The sequence below is a fragment of the Rutilus rutilus genome (genome assembly GCF_951802725.1).
Source record: "Rutilus rutilus genome assembly, chromosome: 13".
Lineage (NCBI taxonomy): Eukaryota > Metazoa > Chordata > Actinopteri > Cypriniformes > Leuciscidae > Rutilus > Rutilus rutilus.
The window spans coordinates 38,788,765-38,806,193 of NC_140218.1; the positions used below are offsets into that span (position 1 = coordinate 38,788,765).

Consider the following 17,429-nt stretch of genomic DNA (forward strand, 5'->3'; position numbering starts at 1 on the left):
GTTCCCTCTGGCCAATACAAGTAACAATCAATGAGCTGCCACCAGCTATGAGAAAATAACATATCCTGCTGTCATCACTATGGTTTGGCCAGTCAAAGCCAGTCATTGAGACCTTTTTAAAGCCATTTGTTGAAGAGATGGAAGTTTTAAAGTTTTACCCACTTGTGTTAGTAGATCAAATATCTATCTCTAAATATCTATAAGCTGTATTGAACACCATACAATTAAGTTTTATTCAGCAGACTTGTCCTAGCAGTTCAACACTCTTGTGTCAGGATACATTTTAATCCACATGCACAAATAAGAAGGAAATGTGTTTTTTAAACATTGAAAACTTCACAATAATCTGTTTACACAATGATTCATTACTATTGTACTCTGTTATTAAACACACTAGTCCTATATAGAGTAGTGTTACTGTACGTTCACACCGCCGCCGACTTGAGCTTCCAAAGTTACTGGAAGTCATTCATTTTCAATGGAAGCTGGCTTCTCTCAGCTGCAAGGAGCGGCAAATCCATCGGCGTCGCGTTTTGAGCGTCAGTCAGAAAGTTGAAAGTAGCTCAACTTTATGGTAATGAGCTATTACGCGATTCAGCGGCAAGCAGCGGCAAAACGCCAGCAACCAATCAGAATACAGACGTCCTTTGCGCTGGGTGATTCCGGAGAAACATACGATGTAAACTTTCGTTCCTACCAAAACATTAGTTCCAAGAAAATGGAGGAGAAACTGATAATCGCTGTTGCTGGGTTTCCTATCATTTATGATATGACGTTATTTTCATATAGGGACCAGTTACAAAAGAACGAGGCTTGGGATAAAATAGCTGGTATAGTTGGTGTCTCCGGTGAGTTTGTGAAGTGCGTGCTGATGATTTATAATATTTTTAACTAGTAGGCTACTGATAGATACTCAAATTTGTCTCTGTCTTGCCAGTAGGGCTGCACGATGTATCGTTTAAGCATCGATATCGCGATGTACGAATCCACGATAGTCACATCGCAGGATGTGCGAGGTCAAGAATGGGTGGGCTATCATAGTTGATCCGTGATTCATTAACCGTCCGGGCCAGCTGTTCCCCGGCCCTTGACGAATGTGATTCGCGGATTAATTGCACAGTTTAACCATCATAGAGTGAAAGTTTATCATTTGCATGTGTTTTTAAGTCCTGTCAGTTTAAGTCCACAGCCCTGTGTGCGCTTGACAGGGCATATATAAGAACGAGCGGAGAGAGCCCCGGCCGCGCGCACTCACCTTCACCGTCTTGCTCTCTCTCCCTCGCGCATATTAATCAAAATCAATTAACACGATGGTGTTGAAAAAAAAACTCTCCAGTCATGAAATGTTTTCTGTGTTGACAAATCTTGTGCGATATCCTAAACTGCCGAGATAATTACACAACGCGTGCCATAGGTATTTTGATGTAAAGAAGCTGCTCTGTGATGTGATGTTGAATATTCACATTGCTTATGGTTTTTTTCTGTTGTCTGTTCACTAGCTGAGGATTGCAAAAAGAAATGGAAGAGCTTGAGGGACATGTTCAGGAAGGAAAGAAAGAAGGAAAAATATAGGCGAAGGAGTGGCGCGGGTGCAAGCAGTGCCCGGCCATGGCGGTACAGTGCGGTCATGGGCTTCCTCAATCCTTTCATGGAGGACCGGCCAACGTCCAGTAATATGGGGGGTGGGGAAGCCCTAGATGACAGTGGACAGTGGCCAGAGGACAGTGATGATGCCATGGCCGGGCACAGTCAGGCACCAGAGCAGACGCCAGAGCTTCAGGCACCAGAGCTTCAGGCATCAGAGCTTCAGGCATCAGACAACACACCAGTGCAGAGAGCAAGCCAGCCCGCCCCGAGAAGGAAGAGACCCCACACCTCTGACTTTGAGGAGAGATTGATCACAGTATTGGAGGCTGTGAGCAACAGACCGGGACCTGTCCCCAGCCCTTCTCCTCCTCCTCCCCCTCCTCCTGACGATTGTGATAGCTATTTTTTTTAAAGCCTGCAGGAAGACTTTAGAACCCTGCTTTTAAGAACAAGGCAGGATCTCAAGTTTGAGATGCACCGCCTGGTGTATGAGGCAAAGTGTCGTGAGGTTGACCCTTGGGATGAGAGGAACGGGGGGTGCAGCTGACAACACTGTGAGGGGTGTTAGTAAGCTTGTTACCCTTGCAGTGCTCTCAGCTGCCCCCTGTTCTGACGTTAAAGGCCCTTTTGGGACCAAGTTTTTGTTAGCTCACTCAAGAGTAAATGTTTAGTCACTATGCAAGCATTTTCATCAACTAGCTTATTAATAAAAAAAAGCTACATTGTATGAATTGTTTTTTTTCCAATAAATATTGTAAAATATTTTCAACATTCATGGTTGTGTGTTTCATATTATTTTTAAATCCTACTATAAAATGGAGACATTTTTTAAATGTATAGCGCAGCTGTTTAATGAGGCAGAAATGAGGACTGGTCCGAATACCATTTTTTGAGCTTTGGAGAGAGAGGGGCTGAATATATTCTTCTCTCTAATAAAGGCAGGAATGTGTCTGTCTGTCTGTTTGCATTTTGATTATTTCGGGAACCGTTCATCCAATCGACTTCACAAGGGTGCTTCGACTTCACTTCGCATTTGGTGCAATACACGCGAGACGCGACACGTTCACAATTAATAAACTTATAATAAACTACAGAACAGCGCGAGCGGGAAGCAGTAAACTAACAGATTACTAACACAGTAAAGGGTCAATTTAAATAAAGAAAAACGAAATTTAAATGAACAAACTGTAATAAATAAAGAACACGGTAGCATACTTTTCAATAACAGCATCACACATTTCAATTAACGAAGAGTTTAAATAAAATAAAATGAATTCCCTTATATAGACTAAAACAAATAGGCTAAACAGAACAAGGTAATTTAAATGTATTAATGGGAAATTAATTTTAGGCTGGCTGGTGTAATTAGCGCAGCTCACATTTCAGATTGCACAATATCGGATTTGGATCGGCCTCATCTGAACGATACCCGATTCTGCAAAAATGGCAGTATCGGAGCTGATACCGATACTGAGTATCAGATCTAGTGTTGTCAAAAGTACCGGTACTTCGGTACCAAGTCGGTACTGACATTTTTTAAATGTGACGATACCAGCATTTCTGTAGTACCGGTAGTACCGAGTACCGGGTATATTCTGCACCCAGTAATAGAGCGCGGGATCGTGACGTCAGCGGATCACAGTAACGCAAGGCATTGTGGGATTTTAGGACACGGAGGTTACGGGAGAAACGTAGAATAGCAGTAATATTAGTAAGTATTTGCGGTAGTATATTGGTATATTTTAGAAGTAGGCTAATTCAGTTTAGAAAAACGACAGAATGGTGAACGCATGTTGCATTGTAAACTGTCATAATCGTTCTCACGATCGGCGTGGAAAACGTACAATAAATGGAGTACGATTTTTCAGCTTTCCCGCTTGAAAAAAAAAGCGCTCCTTTGCTTCCTTGTTCAGCTTCTCTCGGTAGATAACCTTGAGCTTGATCTTCGCACGGTCCATGTGTGTTTGTTTACCTTTTTTCTTCTTCTCTATACAACCTCGTTTGGAAAACAAAGAATTACCGCCACCAGCTGCCTCTTGGAGTTATAACAGCCGTGTCCTAAAAGATGGCCGCCGCTACCCAGAATGCACTGCGTCATGACGCAGTTTCCCATTCTCTATAGGCAGCTGCTTTCAGTCGCTCCGTGTTTATCTAAGTGCGGGGCTCCAGACTAACTTTTTTACTTGGAGCACTGTAGCCGATATATACCACAATATATATAGTGTCTGTGAATATTAAACCGCAAAAAGACTATTTAAATATTAACCCTGCATGTTCTGCTTGTCTCTGTGTGAATGAATGGTGCAGACGCGCGGTTTCGTTTACCTCACACACACACACACACACACACACACAGACGCACGAGTGACGCTCGCGCTGTTTTCAGTCTCTGCTGCCTCACGATATGATGACATGATGAAATTCATCTCCAGAGCCACTCTGAGAGTCACTTCATGAGCATTTTACCGTTTCTTTTGAGAAAAACTATGGTCATAATATCATACACACACACGTCTTCACGGCAACCCGTCAAAATAAAAGTTCGGTTTAACTTGAAGAAATTGACAGAAATAATTATATTAGGCTACTGTACAGTAGATTTAGCTATGTCTCCATGTATTAAAAATACTGCTACTAATAATAATAATAATAATGTGTGCATTTGAAGGTTGCTTTTATGTTTCACTTGATTTTTTTTTGTAAGTAATATTTACGTTTAAACAGCCTTCAGTGCTTATATGTATAAATTACTTAAGATTACCATCATAAATAGTAAGTCACTGAATTGAATTGAATATTTTTTTCAAATAGTTAAATAAAATAGTAAAATAGTTCCAACAGATTTTGCTGTGGTACCGAAATTGGTACCGAGAACCGTAAAATTTTAATGGTATCGGTACCGACTACAGGAATTTTGGTACCGTGACATCCCTAATCAGATCGGTGCATCCCTATTTAAAAGTGTATAGGTGCTTAGCTATGGAAACTATGCTTTTAATGTAATTGGTGGCTCTTAAAAGAGCCGTTTGTAGCACTATACTATGCTTATACTCCAGGTTGCCAGCTGACAACTCCCTCGGTGGAGAAATAGGAGGTATATGTCTCCCTGACACGGATGGCCTCCCGTGCGGAGTTGTTGCTGCCCACTCGGGTTACTGCCTTTAGGCCAGCAGCTTCCCTGTCTGCAGCTGGTGGTGGTCCTGCACGTCTTGCAGTTGCCCTGGTTGGCGTCTTGGAGGTCCTCCTCAGGAAATGATGCAGGACACAGGTAGCCTTCACACAGGCATCCACATTTGCAGGGCTGACCCCAATGACTCCTCTGTACACCATTGAGACAATCAGCCTTGCATGTGACAGCCTGAAGTTGAACACTCTGCGCCTGCCAGAGTGGTTGGAGGCAGGAAAAGGCCGCATGAGGTTGGGGCGCAGTGGGAAGGCCTCATCAGCAACAAAAACATGTGGCTGCGGTCCTAGCTGCTCAGCTCCCGGCAGCAGAGCATCCTGTGGCAGGCCAAGACTCCCGTCCAGTAGTGCCCGGCCGAAGGTGGAGTTGGCCAGGACACCGCCGTCACTCGTCCTCCCGTAGCTGCCCACATCCACTACCCGAAAGCAGTATTGGGCATCTACCACTGCCAGAAGCACAACTGAATAAGTCCCCTTGTAGTTAAAATACATGGACCCTGAATTGTCAGGAGACTTAATGACCACATGTTTCCCATCAATGGATCCAAGGCAGTTGGGGAAAGCCCACCGCTGGTAAAACCCCTTTGCGATGCTCAGCCAATCCTCTGTGGTGGGCACTGGCATGTACTCCTCCACCATGGAGTCCCAAATGGCCCTGCAGACCTGGGGGACAATGTTGGACACAGTGCTCACTCCCATGTGGTAGCTGGCAGCAATAGTGCGATAGGAGTCCCCTGTGGACAAGAACCGCAGGCAAATAGCCAGACGCCCAGCAGGAGATATATAATTAGTGCTATTCATCATGATGAGCGGCGCACGCTGTCAAACTGCTCCGTGTCCAGCCTGAAGGTCCGCTGGAATCTCTCGTCATCAAGCCGCAGCTGCTGCACCAGCCAGTGATACTCTCCGAATTGATAACGGTCCTGGAGGGTGGCATGAACCCAAAATCTCAGAGTCCGACGTCTTCTCCGAAAATACAGTACAGCAGCACCAAACACAACAACTTCACGATGATCCATAATGATCCAGTGATGCACATTTGAGGATGAGCGCAACTTTTATTGGAAATATTTATGAACGCTCGTTTTAAGCGGGAATGCAATTCATTCGCTCACGGTAACGCAATTCATTCGCTCACGGTAACACCGATTTGACCAATTGCACAGATGCAAATAATAATAATAATAATAATAATAGCTAATTATTATTTTTTCCCCGACCAAATGTGACCAAAACGGTTATAAAAATACTGTCATTATAAAAGGTTTCTAGTGTCAATGTATTGCTTGTTTTTTTCTGTTTACATTTCATGGTGTGACACAGACTTCAGAGCGGTCAAAGCGTCAACAAGCTTCCTTGACAGGGCGGCCAGAGCTTCTTTGCAGCTCAAGTCGGCGGCGGTGTGAACGGACGGTTAAAAGACAATCAGATATCTACGTTATAAGTAGATATGTGTGTATATATATATATATATATATATATATATATATATATATGAAGAGTTCAGATGCAAAAGCCTCTAAGTGCCATCTGCAATTTTCTTCTAGAATGATCATTTTTATCAAGCTTGTATGTTTAAGTTAAGTTATTTCACTTAAATGGCAATGAAAATAACCTATTAATTGTCATTTAAGTGAAATTACTGAACTTAAATATACGAGCTTGATAAAAATGATCATTCTAGAAGAAAATTTCAGATGGCACTTAGAGGCTTTTGCATCTGAACTCTTCATATATATGTATATGTATGTATGTATGTATGTGTATGTGTGTGTATATATATATATATATATATATATATATATATATATATATATATATATACATAGTAAATGAGGGAACTAAACAGGAACAGCTGGCCAAGATTAACTAATCAGTTACCATAGAAACTAATGAGAACTCATACAGGTGTAACCAAGGTTACTAATGCTCATATCAAACCTATGAAGAAGAAAAAAAAAAAATTTTATTACTTTATTTTAATGTTTAAGATATTAAATATTGCTGAAGAAATAACAGTAAATGTGACGAACTAGAAAAATAAATAAATTGAACAATTCGGGTTAGCTCCGCCCTTAGTGGGTTGCGTCATTACCTCATTACTAGCACAGGTTAAAGAATTGAGAGTCTCTCGTCACGGAGTTAAATGAAATGACCGCTGGATAAGTGATGCTTGTCATCATCTGACGAAAACTGCGTTCGAACCCCTGATCTACTGTATATAGAATGACTGGATAGCTCATGACGTCATAAACAGTGAAGCCACCGCGCCGCCATATGAATCAATAGGACATTTTATGATTTGACTGAGAAAACATTGCCTAACGAGACACCGTTTTTAAATCTAAAGTCTCCCTGTACATTCTTACAACACAAACACCCTAAGCATTTAAATGAGTATCCCAGCCGGCACATGACCGACCTTCAACGTTGAAATATGGTTGAAATAACGTTTAATGCTAAATGGATGAAAAAGGTTAACAAAAACACTTCTAAATCAACGTTGACATGTTTACAAGATCTGTACGTTGAAACAACGTAATGTTTTCAACAACATAGAACAGAAATATATTCCTTTTAAAGTATTATTATGATCATTAATGATATTTTGATCATAACAGCTCTTCAATGTATATGTAAATATAATTATTATCATTATTAACAATAATTTAAACCCCAAGAGAGCAGCAGAAACTTTGCCTTAAAGGTGCCATTGCATGGATTATGTTATTATTTTAGAATGTTTCCTGGGGTGCCCTTATAATGTCAAAATTTGTTATAATTTAGAAATAAAAGGCATTTTTCCTAGCCTGATTTTAGCCTCTGATGTGAACGCTCTGTTTGAAGGGGCGTGTCTGCTGTGAGACTTCAGTGTAAACGCCCACTGCTGTGATTGGCTGTGAGACTTCAGTGTAAACGCCCACTGCTGTGATTGGCTGTGAGACTTCAGTGTAAACGCCCACTGCTGTGATTGGCTGTGAGACTTCAGTGTAAACGCCCACTGCTGTGATTGGCTGTGAGACTTCAGTGTAAATGCCCACTGCTGTGATTGGCTGCTGTGAGACTTCAGTGTAAACGCCCACTGCTGTGATTGGCTGCTGTGAGACTTCAGTGTAAACGCCCACTGCTGTGATTGGCTGCTGTGAGACTTCAGTGTAAACGCCCACTGCTGTGATTGGCTGCTGTGAGACTTCAGTGTAAGCCTGTTGATCACGTGAATGAAGATCTTATCATTGCAACGCAGTTTCTGCACTCTCACTAATGATCTCACCAATGCAAACATGATGTACGTACAGTAAGAGCTTCGTTGTGCAGTGTAACAGCGTCATTGATTTCATAACGAGTTTTTGCAAGTGTCCAGATAAACTCGCGCTGTGTGATTGACAGCTTGGGCGACTGGAAAGGGATTGTTCTTTGATCGCTATCTGCATTTTAATCAGTTTAAATAAGATTATTTTCATCCTACTAAGAGAAACGACGTGAAGTTGATCGTTTAGTCACTGGCTTGATTTACTGATGCATAAACAGTATTGAACGACTTTGAGAGAAAGATTATCTGTCTGAACTTGAACAATTACACATCAGACATTCCCATAACCCACTGGTTCTTCAGAGGCTCAGATGAAGGAACTAAAAAAATACCTTTGTGTTCATTTGTACATCCAAACACTGAGCAGCTGCCATGCTTCGCTCGTTTGCAAGCCATGATGTCTCTCGAAGAAAAATGATTCGGACGATGATTCGGCTGTGCAGTTCTGCCTGGCCTTGAACATGGGCTGGCATATGCACACTTTTGGAGGCGTACATATTAATGATCCCGACTGTTGCGTCACAGTCGGTGTTATGTGGAGATTCGCCTATTTTTCAGGGGTGTTTTTCAAAAACGAGATTTAAATAAGAAGGAGAAAACGATGGTGTTTGAGACTCACTGTATGTCATGTCCATGTACTGAACTCTTGTTATTTAACTATGCCAATGTAGTAGTCATAGCTGCCTCGTTAATTTTGGTACAACCCTTGTATAAATGAATGGTAATCACCTAATTAGATACAGGTGTGCCATAGTGCGTGAGTGTGTATAAGGAAGCTATTGCGTTGTTGAAGTGCGTTGACTGCTGCAAACTTGGACGCTGTTCTTTCGAGTTGTTCCCTTATGGGGATCTTCGAGCTGAGCCACGCAGTATTTGGGTATGTTACCATGAAGAAATAAATATTTAATGTGGCGCGAGCTGTTGGCTATATGGGTCATTCCACGAAATTGGTGCCTTTTGTGTCCCTGAGAAATAATCAGACGTAGAATTACTATAACAACAAATAAATTTGTGATTTAAAAACATAATAGTACTATGTATTATTTCCTCAATATTACATTAAATTAAAGTCATTTATATATTATTTTAAATAATTAAAATTGCATTTATGCTGATAAGGGTAAGGTTTTTGGCCTGTCCCTCCCTGTGATTGTTCTTTTTCAGCAGGACTTTTAATTTGCAAATTGAAGGCAAAATTATACATAAATCACATTTTCATATTGTTCTAAGTATAGTGTCACTGTTAAGCAATGTTTTGGCATAAATATACATTATTTTAAATAAAATATAAACCATTTTATCGGTGTCCCCTGATTTCGTGTCATGCCTGTTACCCTCACCAAAAACCCCTTGTAAAATAATGGTACATTCCTGTGACATCACTTCCAGGAAGTTATATCATCTCTCAATCATTATTCCAACAGTTAAAACACAAGTTTGTTTCTCTCTCTCTTCTATAATACTCTATTTGAATGATTTATTAGGTATAACTAAGGTGGGGACACCATGCAATGTCAAAACTGTTATTGATTTTTAAAGTATAAATTTAAACAATTATTTATTTAACTTAATGTAATCAATATCTACAAGTAATATCCTTTCAAAGTGTACAACATGTGCTTTTGTGGCCTTGCCCTAATAGCTAGCAATTAGCAAATTAGCTTGAATTTGTCAAACCTGTTACTGTCAGGCCTGTTCCTTTTGTATAGTAACGGTATAGTAACAGGTTTTGACATGTGGGGTAACAGGGATGACATAGATTAGGTGTCACCTTAGTCACACTGTTTTTAAAGTTTATCTGTGTAAATTGCTAACATTTTTAAAGGTCATCCTGGGTGTTTTATTGAGCTAATGCCTATATCATTCAGAGTTGGTATTGCTGGTGCATCTGCATCTGGTTACCTTATTGCCTTTTGGTAAAATGTTGGCTCCTTTTATGTGTTGGTTGTTGTTGGTTTTTGGTTTTAATACTTCCAGTTGGTTTTAACATGTTAATAACCAGGAAAAGATGATTAGTCTCAATAAAACAATTTTTTTCCATATCACATTGTCAATTCATCCATGTAATTGTGATTACAAACAATAGCAGTAAGGTGACTGCAGACCCTCGCCCCAATCTTGTAATGTTCAAGAAAGTGAAACCAAATGTTAGCATCTGTTTTCAGATGATCATAGAAAGACCAAGATCTGATTATCTTCCTTGCCTAATAATTGAACCAGATCAGTATATTTTAAGTTCTGTGAGGGGACATACTCACACAGACAAACAGATGGACGCATGGGTCTAATTACAATACCCTTAAATCTTTAGATCTTCACTAATACAACTATGTCAAGTAATACAATTTAAAAAGGTAAAACTTTACAAAATTATGTAAACAAATATGTGCAGTGTACGCTGAAGAATGTGTGTCCTGTCATCCCTGTTACTCTGGTCAGTCCTGTTACTATGATGTCAATCCTGTTACTGTCATTAATTTCATAAAAAAATCTAAAAATTATATTTGAAATGGCCTTCCAAGATTTTCCATTGTAACCCTGTCTATATTGTATTTTTGACAAAGCCCTTCTTTTAATATCTCTCTTGTAAAAATATATATTTTTCTTAATTGACATGTGGTCATCCTCCAAAATTTGTATGTTCTTGGTCATCTGAATGACAAATATAAGATTGAAAAAAAAAATCTAAATTTTGAAACAATTCCAGTGAAAAGAGGGACTAAAATACTGCTCATATATGTGAAAACTATAACATATTTTTAATTAAAACTATAGTATATAGTAACGCATGTGTCTGTAACAGGCATGACAAAAATATCAAAACATGAGGTAGATAAATAGTCATAAAATAAAAAATTACATAGCCTGAGATGGCACAATACGATTTCTTGTTATTTTATGCTGTCTTCATTTAATGGATATTTATAAAAAATAGTTTAAACTTATTTTATATTTTAATTTTTCAAAGTTGAAAAGGCACTGATTTCGTGGAATGACCCATATGCATTCTGTTGTTTTTAGTATGCATCCTGGGCTGTTTATCTATCGTGGTCTGACGTTGGAAGGGCTGATTTGTTAATAATCAGGTGGGTAAATGATTTGATTTAATGGGTGGATATCCGCGAAAGGATTTGTTTATATCGTGTTCCCCTCTGTTGTAGCTAAAGAGGCCAAGAGCCGGGTAAGATGTCCGTGTGATGACAGCTGATTGGGACTGTGACCGGGCTTCCCCTTCCTTCCTGTTTGGTCTTTGCCTTCGTTGTCTTGAATAGACTACTGTCGTTGCGCGTTGCCGCGACGTTCCGTCTTGCCTCAACTCAACTGCGCCTGTTTGACCAGCCCACATCAAGTGAACTTGACATCGGGAGATTGTGAGACCCGAGTATTAATCCATGTGGCCGTTTGGCCACCTCCGCACTGTTTCAACTGGAAGATTGTGTCCGTGGGGTTTGTATGGTTGTGTGGATGAATTCACTGTAGGGGTAAAATCTTTGCGTGGCAGGGGGAGCTGCCACTCGACCAGTCACGGATATATGCGCCTGCCACTGCTTTATATGCGCCGGCCACTCGACCAGTCACGGATATATGCGCCGGCCACTCGAACTTACACAATATGTAAGGTTTAAAAAAACAATCAAATGCAGCGCGCGTCTCGTGGATCGCGCCGGCCAGACCAGCCACACAATCTCTCACTGTTTACATCTATCAGATACACAAAAGCACACATACAGTGCAATACATATCTTATTTAGGCTACCTATTTCTCATCTTATCTGTTTTTTTATTTGCTCTTTTTACCCGTATGGGAGCGCGCTCGTGACGAAGCGTCGCACCAGCCACACGATCTCTCGCTGTTTACGTCCACTACCAGCCACACGATCTCTCACTGTTTACATCTTTCAGACACTCCTAATGATACACGAGAGCACAAAGACAGTGCAATACATATCTTATTTACCTGTTTCTCAACTAAATCTTATTTTTATTCGCTCTTTTTACCCGTATGTGGGAGTGCGCGGTCGTGGCTTTGTTAGCGTCGCGCCGGCCATACCAGCCACACCAGCCACACAATCTCTCACTGTTTACATCTATCAGACACCCCTAATGATACACAAAAGCACATATACAGTGCAATATATCTTATTTACCTATTTCTCATCTTATCTGTTTTTTTATTTGCTCTTTTTACCCGTAAGGGGGCGCGCTCATCATGGCTATAAGCGAAGCGTCGCACCAGCCACACGATCTCTCGCTGTTTACGGCCACTACCAGCCACACGATCTCTCACTGTTTACATCTTTCAGACACTCCTAATGATACACGAGAGCACAACAGTGCAATACATATCTTATTTACCTATTTCTCATCTTATCTGTTTTTTTATTTGCTCTTTTTACCCGTAAGGGAGCGCGCTCGTGGCTTTAAGCGAAGCGTCGCACCAGCCACACGATCTCTCGCTGTTTACGGCCACTACCAGCCACACGATCTCTCACTGTGTTTACATCTTTCAGACACCCCTAATGATACACAAAAGCACACATACAGTGCAATACATTACCTATTTCTCATCTTATCTGTTTTTTTAATTTGCTCTTTTTACCCGTAAGGGAGCGCGCTCGTGGCTTTAAGCGAAGCGTCGCACCAGCCACACGATCTCTCGCATGTTTACGTCCACTACCAGCCACACGATCTCTCACTGTTTACATCTTTCAGACACTCCTAATGATACACGAGAGCACAAAGACAGTGCAATACATATCTTATTTACCTGTTTCTCAACTAAATCTTATTTTTATTCGCTCTTTTTACTCGTATATGGGAGTGCGCGGTCGTGGCTCTGTTAGCGTCGCGCCGCGGCCATACCAGCCACACCAGCCACACAATCTCTCACTGTTTACATCTATCAGACACTCCTAATGATACACAAAAGCACACATAAAGTGCAATACATATCTTATTTGCCTATTTCTCATCTTATCTGTTTTTTTTATTTGCTCTTTTTACCCGTATGGGAGCGCGCTCGTGGCTACTGGCTAAGCGAAGCGAAGCGTTGCACCAGCCACACGATCTCTCGCTGTTTACGGCCACTACCAGCCACACGATCTCTCACTGTTTACATCTATCAGACACTCCTAATGATACACAAAAGCACACATAGTGCAATACATATCTTATTTACCTATTTCTCATCTTATCTGTTTTTTTATTTGCTCTTTTTACCCGTATGGGAGCGCGCTCGTGGCTAAGCGAAGCGTCGCGCCAGCCACACGATCTCTCGCTGTTTACGGCCACTACCAGCCACACGATCTCTCACTGTTTACATCTATCAGACACCCCTAATGATACACAAAAACACACATACAGTGCAATACAGGTCTTATTTACCTATTTCTCATCTTGGTTTTTTATTTGCTCTTTTTACCCGTATGAAAGTGCGTATCTATAGCACGAATGATATCATAAAATGAGTTTTTGTTTCGCGTACCCACCATGAGTTTCGCGTACCCACCAGATTTCGTCATGAGTCATTTTGTACCCACCACTTAACTTCCGTCCATATTAATTTGACTTTTGGTTCGATTTTTTTCACCGTTTTCAGTGGTTATGTGGAGCAATATGAGAGAGAAATTTGGTAATCATTGTCTGACCCAACAAAAAAACAGTATAATATTCATTTTATTTTATTTTCCGTGTTCGCATGTGTCAGTTTATGGTTACAGACGTGCAGCGCTCTGAAAGCGGCACTAAAAGACTGCTTTAAAACTTTCACAGAGACCTCAAACAGAACAGCTGTCTTTCTTTAAAGTGAATTTCGTTTTGTATTAATTATATCTTAATTTTAATCAATGTTTCATGAACCAATTGCCTGGATTTAATATAGCTATAAAAAGTAGGCTAAATATAGCAGAATCATACGGTGACGCATTGCTGCCACATACATATTATTTTTTCACCTCAATTATGTCTAATAACGAGATCTTATGTCGTTTTAAAATAACGATGCATTTTAATTGTTTATTAATGAACTAGTCTTTTCTAAATCAGTGTAGGCTGCCTGCATATCTCCACATCTCCGCTGTAATGTAGCCTAGATGCGCCTTTCATACGGACAGGATTACATAATCAGATGGTAGCTACCGTATTTGCTTTCGATTGGATTTTTTTTCTTTGGTGGACATTTTTTTCCAGTAACTTTATAGTTATATTTCTCATGTCTGTGAGGCTTGTCTATACACTGTTTGTCAGTTCATTTTTGAGGCGCGCTCCAATTAACAGAGATCATGAAAGCGCGCCCTGTTCGTTTTTTTTTTTTTTTTACAGAAGGCACACCGTTTTCTTGTCGTTGTGAGTTTACACAAATAAAAGTAGTTGCGACTGATGTATTATTATATTCTGTATGATCAGAAATGGAGTATTTTAAGTTGTTTCCACTGTTGATAGGAAAATGCGAGTGATGGCACCGGCGCCCATGTCATAGTGCGCGCTCCACACTCCGCACAAACACTTGGATATGCGCTTCATAATAGCAAACATTTATCTAGGTTAACGTTAGAGCGAGCGGCCATGCCAGACGGATAATCCTCTTCATGTTTAACTAATCAAATTCTGTTGCATTTTATTGCGGCAGTTTGAAAAGGGCGGCTGAAACACTTAGCCTATACAGATAAACGCCAAACGCTGGTGTTTTTCTTTAAACAAATTTGTTTAGGCTTTAAAATAAATATTGTTTATGGGCTAATTAATGCCACAATAATTTATTTATTTTATTTGTTTCTTTGAATACCATTGAATATTTTCATTGAATGCATTGAATATTTGCTATGCACCGCTATGCCATCCTCCCATAGAAAGACACGTTAAGAGCCACCTATTTTCTTTATAATAAAGGGTTTCTATGAAAGGAAAACGCTTAATTAATGTATAATTAAATGCATTGCGTTCATATTCTTTATCACTGAAGCTTTTTCTTTATTATAAGGGTGTATTATTCCATTAAAAAAGGACTGTTTATAAGGTGACAATCCATTATACATCTTGAATATTTTTGAATATTTTTGTATTGTATTGTATCTTCAGAAGAACAGCTGTTATAAACACGAAGATTGACATTTCGTTAAACAAAATAAGAACACAAGGTGTAAAAAAAATAAACAAATTAGGCTATGTTCTGTTAGATGTTCTGTTAATTATATCTCTAGTTAATGAAGATATAGCCTATTAACAATCATTCATAATCATTACTTTTACGAAGTGGACGAGCGGAGCGGAATATTCAGAAATGCGCTCTCCACTCAGGAGCTCTGATCGGAACAAACCCGAACCTCACTGTCTGCTGAACTTGCGCAGAAACATCAAAATATAACCAGCTTTTTAAAATGGTTTTTAAAACTAAACACTATTTTAGCACAAATTATGAGCTTATTGGCGATTTTTTTTTTTATAATTCTTGACAAAATTAGAATATTGTAAAAGTTTTTTTTTTTTTTTTTTTTTTTTTTTGAAACTTTTGGGTGGGCTTGTTGAAAAGTGGGGCCGTGCCTGAGCTACAGGACATCGTCTTCCAAAACATAACCTGGGCGAAAGAGAGAAAAAAAAATAATGCGTCATTGTACCCAGCACTTCTGAAAATGCACTTCCGAATGCGTCTCTGTCCCCAGCACATTTCAAACTGACGCCCATGACTGTATGTGTGCTTTTGTGTATCATTAGGAGTGTCTGAAAGATGTAGCCTAAACAGTGAGAGATCGTGTGGCTGGTAGTGGCCGCAAACATGCAGCGAGAGATCGTGTGGCTGGTGCGACGCTTCGCTTAGCCACGAGCGCGCTCCCATATGGGTAAAAAGAGCAAATAAAAAAAACAGATAAGATGAGAAATGGGCAAATAAGATATGTATTGCACTGTATGTGTGCTTTTGTGTATCATTAGGAGTGTCTGATAGATGTAAACAACAGTGAGAGATTGTGTGGCTGGTATGGCTGGCGCAAAGCTAATAGAGCAACGAGCGCGCACTCCCATATACGGGTAAAAAGAGCGAATAAAAAATAAGATTTAGTTTAGAAATAGGTAAATAAGATATGTATTGCACTGTCTTTGTGCTCTCGTGTATCATTAGAAGTGTCTGAAAGATGTAAACAGTGAGAGATCGTGTGGCTGGTAGTGGCCGTAAACAGCGAGAGATCGTGTGGCTGGTGCGACGCTTCGCTTAGCCACGAGCGCGCTCCCTTACGGGTAAAAAGAGCAAAAAAAATAAAATAAAACAGATAAGATGAGAAATAGGTAAATAAAATATGTATTGCACTGTATGTGTGCTTTTGTGTATCATTAGGGGTGTCTGATAAATGTAAACAGTGAGAGATTGTGTGGCTGGTGTGGCCGGCGCGAAGCTAACAGAGCCACGAGCACGCACTCCCATATACCGGTAAAAAGAGCGAATAAAAAATAAGATTAAGTTGAGAAATAGGTAGCCTAAATAAGATATGTATTGCACTGTCTTTGTGCTCTCGTGTATCATTAGGAGTGTCTGAAAGATGTAAACAGTGAGAGATTGTGTGGCAGGTAGTGGCCGTAAACAGCGAGAGATCGTGTGGCTGGTGTGACGCTTCGCTTAGCCACGAGCGCGCTCCCTTACGGGTAAAAAGAGCAAAAAATAAATAAAACAGATAAGATGAGAAATAGGTAAATAAAATATGTATTGCACTGTATGTGTGCTTTTGTGTATCATTAGGGGTGTCTGATAAATGTAAACAGTGAGAGATTGTGTGGCTGGTGTGGCCGGCGCGAAGCTAACAGAGCCACGAGCACGCACTCCCATATACCGGTAAAAAGAGCGAATAAAAAATAAGATTAAGTTGAGAAATAGGTAAATAAGATATGTATTGCACTGTCTTTGTGCTCTCGTGTATCATTAGGAGTGTCTGAAAGATGTAAACAGTGAGAGATCGTGTGGCTGGTAGTGGCCGTAAACAGCGAGAGATCGTGTGGCTGGTGCGACGCTTCGCTTAGCCACGAGCGCGCTCCCATACGGGTAAAAAGAGCAAATAAAAAAACAGATAAGATGAGAAATAGGTAAATAAGATATGTATTGCACTGTATGTGTGCTTTTGTGTATCATTAGGTGTAATGAGTATCTATTGTGATGTTACATTAGGGGTGTCTGATAGATGTAAACAGTGAGAGATCGTGTGGCTGGTAGTGGCCGTAAACAGCGAGAGATCGTGTGGCTGGTGCGACGCTTCGCTTAGCCACGAGCGCGCTCCCTTACGGGAAAAAGAGCAAATAAAAAAACAAATAAGATGAGAAATAGGTAAATAAGATATGTATTGCACTGTATGTGTGCTTTTGTGTATCA

General features: G+C 40.2%; 1 protein-coding gene across 1 annotated transcript in view; it reads left to right on the forward strand.

The window, feature by feature from the left end:
• The window catches only part of LOC311302904 (uncharacterized protein), a 32,156-nt gene extending 29,945 nt beyond the window's left edge, over positions 1-2,211 (forward strand). Inside the window, exon 4 of the mRNA XM_084429030.1 lies at positions 1,500-2,211. Within this exon, the coding sequence (XP_084285156.1) occupies positions 1,500-1,999 (500 nt within the window). The 3' untranslated portion in view covers positions 2,000-2,211. The remainder of the gene's footprint in view (positions 1-1,499) is intronic.
• Positions 2,212-17,429: the final 15,218 nt, after the last annotated feature.